Source organism: Copadichromis virginalis, linkage group LG13 (genome assembly GCF_057382275.1).
Source record: "Copadichromis virginalis isolate Kocher_CV1m ecotype Utaka linkage group LG13, C_Virginalis_male_GT1.1, whole genome shotgun sequence".
Lineage (NCBI taxonomy): Eukaryota > Metazoa > Chordata > Actinopteri > Cichliformes > Cichlidae > Copadichromis > Copadichromis virginalis.
The window spans coordinates 19,381,261-19,393,742 of NC_140630.1; the positions used below are offsets into that span (position 1 = coordinate 19,381,261).

The window sequence follows — 12,482 nt, forward strand, 5'->3', positions numbered from 1 at the left end:
CACTAAGAAGTGAGCCTTCGTAGCACTGAAACCTCAGCCCATATCTCACCATACAGGCCACTAGTATGATGTGGCTTGAGTAAGAAATGCTTTTGCTCTCAGTTGTTTTCAATTAAATTTTCTAGGAGAGAGACCAAAAAAGAGTTAAGATGACAATCGATATTGGACTCAAGCTATTTTAATTTCATCCATCGGGATGTAGAATTTAGCTTTTTTGTGGGCAGCACTGTACAGCACACAAACGCTACAATGCCTTCTTTAAAAAGTGGTTCATCTGACCAAATCAAAGTGCAAACACCCTTTTACGGTTCCCGAAACTTTCCATATTTTTTTGATTGTTTCACAACCACATATTTTTCTGATGTTTCCCATGTCTGTACTTCATCTTTCTGATTAATGCTGTTGACCTTTAGGTATAATTAGAAATGTATTTTTAGAAGAGCTTAAAAATGACTTTTTCCTGCTCAGTGTCATCATGTAAATATCTCCCTCAGTTCATGGATCTGATGGACAATGACCATACAGGTCATTCAGGGCTGCAGTGTATACCTCTCAACCACTAGGGGACTCCGTGCATTTGTAAATGAAGTCATTAGGATCCATGAAAGCAGAGATTAATCCCTCTGTGTGGTTTAATACTAAGATTCGATACAGCTATGTTTATATATTCATATTCTATCATGTATCACAGTGGAATTAATTCAGTCAATCCTCACAGCTTAACCTTTGGATAAAATAGCATGTCAGAGATAAAGTGGATAATGGAGATATTGTCTGAGCAAACCATTAGAACAGGCCAATAAAGTTGCTGGTTTAATTAGGATTAGAGCTGTTTTCACTGGTTCAGAAAGGCACCAGACAACTATTCCAGACTGAGAGTAGCTAGATGGGGGAATGTGGTTGAAAAAAGGTACAATTAATCTCAAGTCTCACTGCCATAGGCTGGAGAGAATGGTGTGAAGCAGAGATGATGAGAATGGTGAGGATGCATAAAGCAGAGATGATTACAGAGTGAGAGAACGTGAGAACGTGAAGTCTGAACAGAAGCTCAGTTGGTCAAACTGAGCCATGTTAAAAGAGGACATGTGTCCATATAGCTGCACGGGCCAAATGAAACCATGAGACTGTATTTATACTGTAACACTAGATTTACAATCTCAGATGGCGATCACTCAATTCTTTAAACTGTTCCACCCTCTGGCATATCCAAATGATTGCCATGTAACTCATGATGTACAGTAAATGTCTGCAGGGATCCCCAAACACTACACAGTGACTGATGACCATAAATTATGTAGTTATAAGGCTGTTTATATGTCATCATAAGAGTCAAATAAACATACACACACTGCCCATTGTGGCCATGATGGCACTTAACAGCACACATTCCTCCTCCCTCAAGCGTGTGTAGTTCATGTGCAAAAATGCACTGCAGTCTAAACATGCATGTTGTTTAAACAAGATTTTCTCTACCCCCTTTTTTCTTTCATCAACACAATTGCATTAAATGTGTGGTTAAACTGTTGTGTTTGTTTAATGTCATTGTGCGTGCCGATGCGAGTGACACAAAAGACACTTTGAAATCCGATTTGAGAGGTCATAGTGTTTGGCTACAGTCGCACAATAGCACAGACTATGGACAAAATTGGTTTCTGTGATCCAAAAGTATTAGAGACCCCAGAGGAGAAGCATCCAGACCACAGACGATTTAGAGTTACGTAAAGTATGGCCGTTCTAAAAAGAGAAGTCACTGCTGAAATGCTTTTCCCCCAGACCAGAAGGGGGCGTCTTCTCTGGTTTCAAAATGAAATCGCAAAGAAAAGAAGCCAATAAGAGAACCTAATCATTCTTGTGATTTATTGCCTCAATAAACACTTTCCCAGTCAGCTTAAAGTCTCAGTCATTCTTTACAAGTCTTATTTAACAGCGCACAATTGCTATTTTGTGAAATATGGTCTTATTTAGAGCAAAATAAATGAAAAGGCTAGAAAGCTGCTACTGTGAGTTTGTAGTGTTCACAGTTTCCCACTCCTCATTTCCAGTTTAGAAAAAATTAGATGGTGACCGTCAAATCATTTCACCCATGGTTTCAAAGCAGAAACAGACAAACCAGTGGGTGACCTCATGGTGATGACATATCTGAGGGTTATGGTCAGTGAAAACCTCAAATAATCAAATGCATTTTGGATCCTTTCATGCAGGATTTCTAAAGTCGATCTGCATACAATGTGAATATACAAAAAAACCTGTCTGTCTTTAGCTATAGAGACTCTATGCAGTGCTTTGAACATCATTGCATGCTGATGTGTTCATATCAACAATGTGGACATGCTGATGTTGCATAGGTAACCTATGATATGTGCTATTTCCTATGTTTTCCATCTTAGTTTAGCCTGTTAGGATCCTTATATTATAGTACCACGCAAAAATGCATCATTATGCGTCTGCACAGTTTGGTCACAATCCAAGTTTGTGGCAAAGGGAAACTCGCCCGAGGATCTTGCTGTACTTCCTTCAGACAGGGGACATGACTGTGTGTCCTAAAAGTTACAATGACATATAAACAAATGTCAATGAAATTTTTGTTCGTAGCACACATGAAAAAGTCACTGGATCTTATCCAGTGTTTGTAAAAACTATCACAGACATTTCAGTCACACAAGACATGAACAATCTGAACGATGTTGCCTTCCCTTCAAAAAGTGGCACCAAATATACAGTTGGATTTGTTGTTACACATTTAGTATCTGTTGTTTTTGCCACACAGTTCATCCACACTCACTCAATACCATAAATGCCACAAATATCCGGAAACAAGTTGAACTGGTACAAAAACACAAAAGTGTCTTTGTTGTAGATTAAGAAGATTTATGCAGCTTACTTTGGCCCTGACAGGAGTCAGTGTGGGTATGCCTGTGTGAACTCTGCAAATCTGACTTGCTTGTTCCAGTAGGCCTCTGCTGTGCCTGAACAAGCTTACACCTCATTGAAACCTGCGTCACCTGATTATGTGAGCTACATTTGAATGTATGTCAAAAGGTATCTGTTTGTTTTTATACCATTGTAGCCACTCTTCACTAAGTGCAGCGAGCCAATCGGGCATGCACTGCACTGCATACTAAGTGCAGTTTGTTTATAATACGTGCAAACCCATAAAAAATGTCCTTTTCTTTACTGACGCAAGCCGCTGTATATTTCATCAGTGCTCACTCTGCTGAGACAAAGTTGGGATCAGTGGGTGCCAAAATGATGGCTGTATGTTGAAGTGTGGGTTTGAAAAAAAGATGGTGTTTGTTTGAAGTCTTTCAGATGGTTTGGTTGCACTGAATCACCAACAACCTCACAATAAGGTGAAATCAGATGAAAGAAAACATGTTATAAAGAGAGGAGAAGAAATTATTTGGGTGAAAAGCAAGGTCAGTGATCTTCTCTGCATTCCAGCTTATAAAATAAATACCTTTGGATCAGGTACTAGATGGGTTTTTAATGGATTTAATTTTTAACCAGCTTTAATGACAAATGTAAAATGGTCAGCAAGTTACCTTGAGCTCAATAATTTCTCCTTGACGTGTGTGTGTGTGTGTGTGTGTGTGTGTGTGTGTGTGTGTGTGTGTGTGTGTGTGTGTGTGTGTGTGTGTGTGTGTGTGTGATTAGCAGTTACTGCAGCAACAGGGGCATTCAGTCACAAACCTTCATGAGGTAACAGGCTCCACATCATGGAAGTGCTGCATTGCTCTGTTTTAGCTTTTCTACCATCTGTTCATCTAGCCAGGATTCAACTACGCATCTAGAATGCTACTTTTATAACGATCAGGCACTGGGAAAAAATATATATATTTTACAAAGGTGAAATTTTTGAGGTCATGGGGAGCTTAGAGAGAATATGGTGGATTGTAGTCGAGTGCACCTGCAGGCTCCTTGGCATTTCTACATCCACAGGTAAGACATAAATATGAAAAGAAGCAGAGAAAAGCAAAAGATTTCATTTAGCGTCATGTGTGTCTCTTCTCGTTTTAGTATGAGCCAGATTCTTTGGGTGCACCTATAGATCTTTCAAAAAATCTTAAAACATCTCGTCAGGGGAAGAGGCACCCATCATGTCTTTAAAAACAATGTTAAAAGGTCAGACTGTGACATAGTCTTGATCTCCAAGAGCACTAAACCCTGTCTTGGCTGATATATAGAGCATATACTTGATTTACGTTATTGTCCCTCCTTTTCTGTTTTCCTCAGACACACAGGGACAGATTGTACAAAGCTCTCTTTGCCTCAGTAAATCATCATAAAAGCTGTTTGCTTGTTGCTTCCTTCAGAAAAATATGGGACCCCCCCCCACACTTAAATTCAAACATCTGCAGACACTGAATATTTATTGAGAAGCATGTGCCACAAATGACACAAACAGTCTCTGTGTCCAGCTGGGTTATTGGGATTATGTGATCACAAGCTGTTGTGCATTCGCGCCTACATGAGCTTTCTGTGCATTATTTTTATGTGTGCGTGTGTGTATCAGTCTATTTTTGGTAAATGTCTATGTGTGTGTGCCTCTGGCTGGCAGTCTGCTGTGAGTTCACATGTCTGGGTTGGCCTGTTGGTGTCTGTGTGTGTTCCACATGCTCCCAGTACATGCAGGGAGCAGCTCTGTTAATATCCAGCTGCTCTATATGCAGCTTTAAATCCTTGCATACTCTCCAAACTACTAGAAACCATTTAGCCACATTACCCGAGTTTCCCTCTGCTGCAGATTGTATCACTGAATCTCTTGATTTCTGGTAAGCAGGCCAGAGAAAGTGCTTCCATGTGTTTGGCAGCAATCCCCATTTAACCGGGCTTATCTCACAAGAGGAGGACTGGTTAATAAAATGCACTTTTGTTTAAAATTTTAAAAATGTTGCTGTCATGTCATTTCTTATCTTGTGTCACACCAGGACAGTAGTGCCCTTTCATGTAGCAAGAAAGGTATTTTATTGTTGTCAGCACACAGCTTGGGAGAACTTCCTGTTAAAGGAACACTGAATGGTGCTGGTTGGTGGATTGTGTTACATCTGGACAGAGTCAAGCCAGCTGTTTACCCATGCTTCCAGCATTTTTGCTAAACTAACCAACTGCTGGCATTAGTTTGACATTTACCATATAGAAGTGTAGTTAAGTCACAGTTAGCATTATCTGCTGAAGAGATTTACTATCTTGATGCTAAAGCATAGATCTCATGGATTGATGGCGTTTTATGGCATTAGCCATGACTGTGACTGTGTGATATGTCCACTCAAGTAAAATTACCTACTGACATTGGTATGGCAATTGCAAGCATGAGTAAGTTATTACCAAAGTTTCATGACCATGACAGGAACAATTGCAATAATTGCTTAAATTAAGCATCTTTAAATACCTTTAATGTACATCACTAGGTCAGTACCACCATTCCTGTGGTATGTAAATGTGACTTTAAGTTGCATTCCTTGTGCTACAGACAGTTGCCCTTTTCTTGAGGAAAACATTCAGTCGGCTTTAAATTACTGTGGCTGACAGAACACTATAGAGACAACTTTTAAAGCAAAATATGAAAGACATGGTAAAAAAAATAAATCCAAAGAACACTGAAAATGCCACACAAGAGTGTTTAATCCCAGTGAAAGTACTGAGAGCATTTACAGAAGGTTACCTTGGGCTGCATTCCAGCATCCAGCACAGAAAAATTCATGAACTTACTCTGACATCTGGTGGACAGAATCTGTTCACCAACAAATCCATGAATTAAGCTGAATTATTGTCCCGTGTCTTTTTCAGTGTTGTGTGCTGTGGGAGTGGAAACACTACATCAGGGAGAATTCAACAGCCTTGGCATCTATCTAATGTAAGCGCTTACTTTTTGAGTCTACTTCTTGACTTACTGATGGGATTTACAAGCACTCCTGACTCTGGTGGCATTCTTGAGTTACAAATACACAGCCTGGTTTTGAAAGCTGGCAAAGCTAAAGACCCAAGGGCTTTAAGAAGATGGTTTAGAAAAACACTGCACATGCTTTTATAGTCTCTGATAAATAAACACACTTGAGAGGAGCTGTTGGGAAGGACTCAGAAAGTTGAAACAGGGTGCAGAGGGCAGAACAGAGGACATCTTCTGATTCTTATTATTATCTCTGTAGTACAGAGACAAATTCCCACAGAGACAACGGAAAACATCTCTCCAAGGACACTAGAAACGAATGACTGTTTATTCAATCACTACACATAAAGTTAGTGCAGATGGATGCTGTCCTCACACACAGTAACACACAACACACCAATTACACTTAAAAGAGGTTAGTTTGTAATACTGGTTAGTCTGGGTGCATTTTTCTCTATTGCTGGATTAGATAATTGTAAACTAAATACAAGAAAATTGCAGTTGTCACAAACGTTTTCTTTACCATATGTAGGGTAATATCTTGAGCACTTGCAGCTGCTTTTTTTTAGTGTAGAAATTACTGAGTATATCATCATTGTCCAATTTCTTCCCCCAGAGTTTCATTTATTGGGATCATGATTCTTGAACTAGCCTATTTCCTGGATTCTCTCCTGTCCATGTGTCTGCCGTGAGTACACAACCCTCATGGCTACTGTAGCAAAGATAACTCACAATTCTTTGAGGTTTTCAAACTTTGAACTTTGCAGTCTAAACTGCAGTCTAAACTGTAATAATGTAAAGTAATCCTGACTTTTTTCTTGCCTTCTTGCCTGATATCTCTACAGCTGCCCTCCAGACTGGAAGTTGTTTTTACTGTGGGGGAAGATGGCTCGCATTGGAGGCTTTCATAAGTTCCTATACTACTCCATCATGTCAGTGGTCTGTTTCCTGCACCCTGTGCTGGTGTGGCATGCAATCATCCCAGGTAAAACAACACCAGCAAGTTCAATACTTCACATGACTGTTTCCTGTTGCTGTGGCATTTCAGCAGCAGATGCTCCTATCATGGAAAAGCATAAAAAGCATAGATGTAGCATAGAAATTAATGGTGACATTATTATTCTAACTTCAGGAACAATGCTTCTGGTGACAGCCTTTTTCAACTTCATACTGAGCAAGAAAACAAAGACCAAACCTCCCAAAAGCCCGCAGGAGAGCTTCAGCAACCAAGGCCCAACTGCTGTCTTTGTGACAGAAAGCACGGGCTCAGACGGCACCTTCTCATTCTTCCATATGGTGACAGGCAGGAGAGGGCAGGGGCTGGCACCAACAAGCAGAGACAACTGCCTCAGCACCGGAGAGAGAGGAGACAACATCCAGGCTATGCTGGAGCTGGAGCAGACAACAGCACCTAAAGACACAGATGGGGAAAGGAGGAGGAGGTGGAAAGAGAAGAGACTATTATGCTTTAGAAGTGGGGAGGAGCCTGTGGAGAGGGAGATGGAAGAGATGGATGGATACTGTGAGCCAGACACCACCTCAGACACTGCACCTATGATTACTGACTGAATGTCGCTGTGCTTACTGATAACACACAATGGAAATGATGTATAAAGAATAATGCATTCACGCATACTCTGTACAACCAGCTGGTCTTGAACCAACTTTTTGTAGAAAGCACCAATGTCTTCCACAATAAGGTTTATTTTATGTGATTAAGCTATAAAAAAATTGATTTTTATGAAATATTTGACTGATTTGTATATTTTTGGAGTCTTGTACAAATTTAAAAGTTGGAGTTTCAAATGCATGCACTCAAATAAATGAAACCATTTGTACCAACATGTGCATGTGGGTGGATTAAGGCCTGTTTTTTTTATTTTTTTGTTGTTGTTGCTTTTGTCAAAGACAGCACTGAATGAAGAGCAGACATTAATGCCCAGCAATCCCATCCAGTTACTGCCACATACATTATTCATAAGGTCATAAATTAGATCAACTGTTTCACTCATTCAGAGAAAACATGTGCAAATGTGACAGAGAGTATAGCAGGCAGTGGAGCTTGTGCAGGTGCATGCGTCGGCCCTCATTGTGTGTTTGTCGTGTGCGAGCGGTGACCATGGAGACAGAGCTCTGGGAGGAGTGTTCATGTTAATATGGTGATGAAAGAAACATCAGATCGTTCACCGAAAGCACGGCTACAGGCTTCACCCAAAACACGTCTAGCCAAACACAGTAAATTATTTATTGATAAAGGGTCATATGGTGAGCACTAAGAGTGAATCAGGCAGTTTGAATTGCACTTATTTTTACTATAATTATGATTCAAAAGTGAATAGAAAAAAGCCTGTATTGATGTTTCTATTGTTTTCCTTTTTATTTTATTGAGCTACAAAGGATGTGAGACTCTACATGGGCATTCCTCTTTTGTTCAGGTCATAAATCAATATTGTCTTGTTCTGCCAAAACACACACACTCCACACACACAGGGTATTCCTCAGTCTTTTGTTCACTGAACAATAAATATATAACTGTATGTAGCCCTTAGAGGAAACCTCTCTGTGGCATCACAGCTAAGGAGAGAATCGATGTAAACAGAGAGCCCTATTCATCAGAAGGCACCTCAGCGAGAACTGAGGCCAGATAGCATGAACAACCTGAAGGTTAAACAACAGGGTTATTCCACATATTTCTCACAAAGTTACACAACCCAGCATGGTATCACCTGGTGTCATAAATAGCGTCGATATGTTTTTATGTCATGACATGTGTATCCTCTCCAGAGGGACGAGACCTTCGCCTGTGTTGTGGAAAGAACAACAAAGAGTCTTTGTCTGGATTTTGCTGAGGCTGCTCACTGGCCCATAACCTGAGCTTTATTATTATCTTCACAATGATCTTTGTTCAATTAGCAGCTGACTGACCTATAAACAGACGGGAGGAAAAGAACGGCACTATTTCTCGCCCTCTTCTATAAGCGCTCCGGCAGCTTTGTCATGTCCACATCCGTCAGAATGAGGGAAGTCGTTCAGCTGCTGGAACAACTTACTTCCTCTGTGCATAAATCATGAATCCTATTCAGACACAGAGAGAGAAGCACTTCCTACAGTTTGTGTTTCCACCCTGCAATAGTTTCCTAGATGGCAGATCCAGGCTCAAAAACAGGATGGGTGAAAAAAATCTTAACAGGTCACAGGAACTTCTTCCCCTAGCTGGAAAAATACAGCAGAGTGGGTCGTTGTTGGTGGTGTTGGTAAACCAATTAGATTTTTCCTGTCACTAAATATGTAACAGCAGAAAGAATTTAAAGAATATATCTCAGAAGTGGATATTGAAGTTAAAATTCACCCTCGACAGCAAATAAACCAAAACTACATTTTGTTACCCATATGGAAAACAAACATCCAGCAACAAGAATACTCTACGAATACATTATTTATCATTTAGAGTGTCAATTGTGTTCAACAGTTCAATAGAAACCAAAATATGCGGCATGGATAACATGTATTTTTTATACAAATCTCACTTAACCCATATAACTTTCAATCAAAACTCTAAATTAAACCTTTATAGTCTTAGAGCTGAGTCTTAACACCCTTAGTGTGGCGAAGACCACAATTTAAAACACTTCTGGCTGATAGGATTAAAGCAAAGCCCCAGAGCCACCTTGATCAAGAAGGGAGAGGTATGCAGCCCTGTTTCAGCCCGCCTATGCTCGAGTGTGGTTGGCTGCGGTGTATCAACGCGGGCTGCTATTGGATATTCAGGATGTCACCTTTATCTCTCGGCTCAGAATACCGCACTGCCAAGGAGGCATGAAAACTGATAACGAAAAGAGGCATATAACGCTGGTGATACGGAAGAAAACGGGGACGCACTCTGTTATGGTAAGGCTCAAAATGATTCAGTTTATGTTTAGTTACGTTTAAAGAAGGCACAATAACTTTCATCCTGCAATAAAAGCCCGGAACAAATAAAAATAGTCTGATAAGAAGAGATGCTCAGAAGTTGGATGCAGGTTAAATTACGCTTTGTTTTGTCTTTTGCTTTTGGGAGTATTGACTAGTATAAGAAACTTTCCGTTAGCCTTCATGTGATCTACTATTTGCTGTTAGAAACCGCGTTCGTTATCGTTAAAGCTCTAAGTCAGCCGTGATTTGCCGATCAGTGTTATCTGCCTCATTAGCATTTTAAATTTATACTTTTTTTGTTGAGATATGTTTCGGAAACTCATTCATTGAGTGCTTTATTTGGAGCTCTCCGTGTCATTTTACGCGTGGGACTGAATTGTCTTCGGGCGCAGCTGCCGGTGTAGGTGTGATAATTGGATACGAATCTCGCGATGATCAAACCAATTAGCAGACCTGCAATGAAAGCTCTTTGTCCACCGAGGAAGCTTGCACACAAAGATGATGCATGAATAGGAGAGAAAAGCTGAGAAAACGCAGACGACGTAAATTCACCGAAACCCGAGCCCAGCCAAATAAAATGAATTTTCATCGCACAGCGTTTGGCCCATCTACCGTATAGCCATTTGTGATTATTGAATAATTCATAATAATGGTGACAGACTGGAATCCTTTAAGTTATAAACCCATTATTGTGTATAAATATGTATGAGAGGTAGACTGACCATCTCTGTATGCACATACTTTGTCAGCACATTGCTTAGCTGAAGCTGGCGATGGGCAGAGGTCATTAAAGGGGGAGGTAGGACAGATGTTGTTGCCTCAGTAATGCATGAAATAAATGTGGACTTAATTGTCGATTCTTTAAACCCAAACCAGGAGGATTTTGTTAAGGTTATATCTTTAACTTCTCTCTATTTTGTTTAGTTTTTTTTATTCCTATTATTTGGTTGAATCACCTCCCAGAGATCACTTCCCAGTCAGACAGTATGGGGCAGTCTGTTTCCTGATTTCTGTGGTGGCTAACACTGCTCATGCAAGCATTTTTTCTTCTGTTTTTTTTCCTCCTCTACCGGACAAAGTTCTGTTTTTGCTTAAAGATCTAGAAAAAAATCATTTCCTGTATGACTGAGGTTTTTTTTCAGAAAGATCTGCCTCCCTTGATTCTGAGAATAAAAGATTTAATGACTCATATTAAAGTCATCATGAATGGGCCAGTTCCAGATTGAAATGAAGTGTATCAAAGTGGAACAGTATTTATTATAAATAAGTCACACAGCATTACTTTAACTGATTAACTTCCCTTTTTTTGTCATGTGATAAAATCTCAGGAAGTACTGAGACCAAAAAATAGCTCAGACATTTGTGTTTTTTTGTTTTTAAAGTAAAATCTGCACTAATGCTGCACACAAAGCTGCCTTTGTCTCCTGCTGGTGTGAAAGAGACTGCAGTCCCTGTAAATAAAGGTTGGCTCATTATAGATATTTATACTCAGAGATTAGTGGTGAGTGAGTATATACTTGAGTACTCACTTTATCTCCTTCCTAGTGCTGTGTTGGACATCCTTTTGCCTTCAGAACTTCATTAATTCTTCGTGCCATAGATTCAAAAATATGCTGGAAACATTCCTCAGAGATTTTGGTCCATGTTAACAGGATAACATCACAAAGTTGCTGCAGCACCACATCATGATGAAAATCTCCCATTCTACCACATTCCAAGGGTGCTCTATTGGATTAAGATCTGTGGAGGCCATTTGAGTACAGTGAAGTCACTCCTGTGTTCAAGAGGCCAATTTGAAAAAAATCGGAGTTTTGTGACACGGTGTGTTATCCTGCTGGAAGCAGCCACTACCACCAGACTGAACCGCTGATACAAGGCAGGTTGGATCCATGCTTAAATGTCGTTTGCGCAAACCCTCTGAATTTTGCAGCAGAGATAGAGGGTCATCAGACCAGGTGACATTTTTCTAATCTTCTATTTTCCAGTTTTGATCAGCCTGTGTGAATTGTAGCCTTAGTTTTCTATCCTTGGCTGAACCCACTCTGGTATCTGCTACTGGATCCCATCTGTTTTAAGGTACCAATATACCTTCTTTTTAATAAGCTGTTATTTAAGTTACTTCCTATCAACTAAAAGCAGTCTGGTCATACTCCTCTGATCTCTTGCATCAGCAAGACATTTTCCCCAGAGAAATGCTACTTCTCTCCCTTTCAGATAATTCTCTGTAAACCCCAATGTCTGTCTGGCGCCAACAACCATGCAACATTTAAAGTACATTCAAAGCTTTGAGCTTCACTAGGTCACCTTGACCATATCTATATGCTTAAATGTATTTAGCTGCTGGTATATGATTATTTGCATAAAGAACTGTGGGGCAGGTGTACATAATAAATTGAGTGTGGCACATTAAGCGGGAACCACACTGCTTTAAGATTTCATAAGTTCTATCTTGCAATAGCCACTAGATGGCACCATAGCATCATCTACGTCATAGGTGACTATCTGTGTGTTGCATAAACATGTTCTTGGTGAAGATAAGACATGTTTTTTTCACTATACTTATAATATAATCTTATGATCAGATAAATGTAGTATGTTATCAGGTGAGGGGAAAAAAACCACAAGCCTTAAATGTGTTAAGCGGTTTGTATAAAGGGCCAAGATTACTATCAAGATTTTTCTT

General features: G+C 39.9%; 2 protein-coding genes across 4 annotated transcripts in view; both read left to right on the forward strand.

Annotated features, from left to right (window-relative positions):
* Positions 1–3,652: 3,652 nt before the first annotated feature.
* On the forward strand, positions 3,653–7,724 carry tmem72 (transmembrane protein 72). Of its 2 annotated transcripts, XM_085477823.1 has the most exons (5): positions 3,653–3,939; positions 5,788–5,854; positions 6,504–6,575; positions 6,733–6,872; positions 7,020–7,724. In XM_085477823.1, exons 1-5 carry the CDS (start codon positions 3,864–3,866, stop codon positions 7,454–7,456), a joined length of 792 nt encoding a protein of 263 aa, XP_085333949.1. In that variant the 5' UTR covers positions 3,653–3,863; the 3' UTR covers positions 7,457–7,724. The 2 variants fall into 2 exon arrangements, with proteins under 2 accessions (XP_085333949.1, XP_085333950.1); XM_085477824.1 differs by lacking the exon at positions 6,504–6,575.
* Positions 7,725–9,692: 1,968 nt separating this feature from the next.
* rassf4a (Ras association domain family member 4a) overlaps positions 9,693–12,482 on the forward strand; it is a 28,304-nt gene continuing 25,514 nt past the window's right edge. The window contains exon 1 of one of the 2 annotated variants that reach the window (XM_085477820.1): positions 9,693–9,775. The gene's annotated coding sequence lies outside the window, so the exon portion shown is untranslated. Of the gene's footprint in view, positions 9,776–11,768; positions 11,876–12,482 lie in introns of those variants that run through there. The other variant, XM_085477821.1, reaches the window with a different exon arrangement.

Excerpts from the sequence above, each read along its gene's own strand:
- tmem72 (XM_085477823.1), top strand. The coding sequence starts at position 3,864 with ATGGGGAGCTTAGAGAGAATATGGTGGATTGTAGTCGAGTGCACCTGC. Across the intron at positions 5,855-6,503 it reads AGCCTTGGCATCTATCTAAT|AGTTTCATTTATTGGGATCA; the intron begins GTAAGCGCTTAC and ends TTCTTCCCCCAG. Across the intron at positions 6,873-7,019 it reads GTGGCATGCAATCATCCCAG|GAACAATGCTTCTGGTGACA; the intron begins GTAAAACAACAC and ends TTCTAACTTCAG.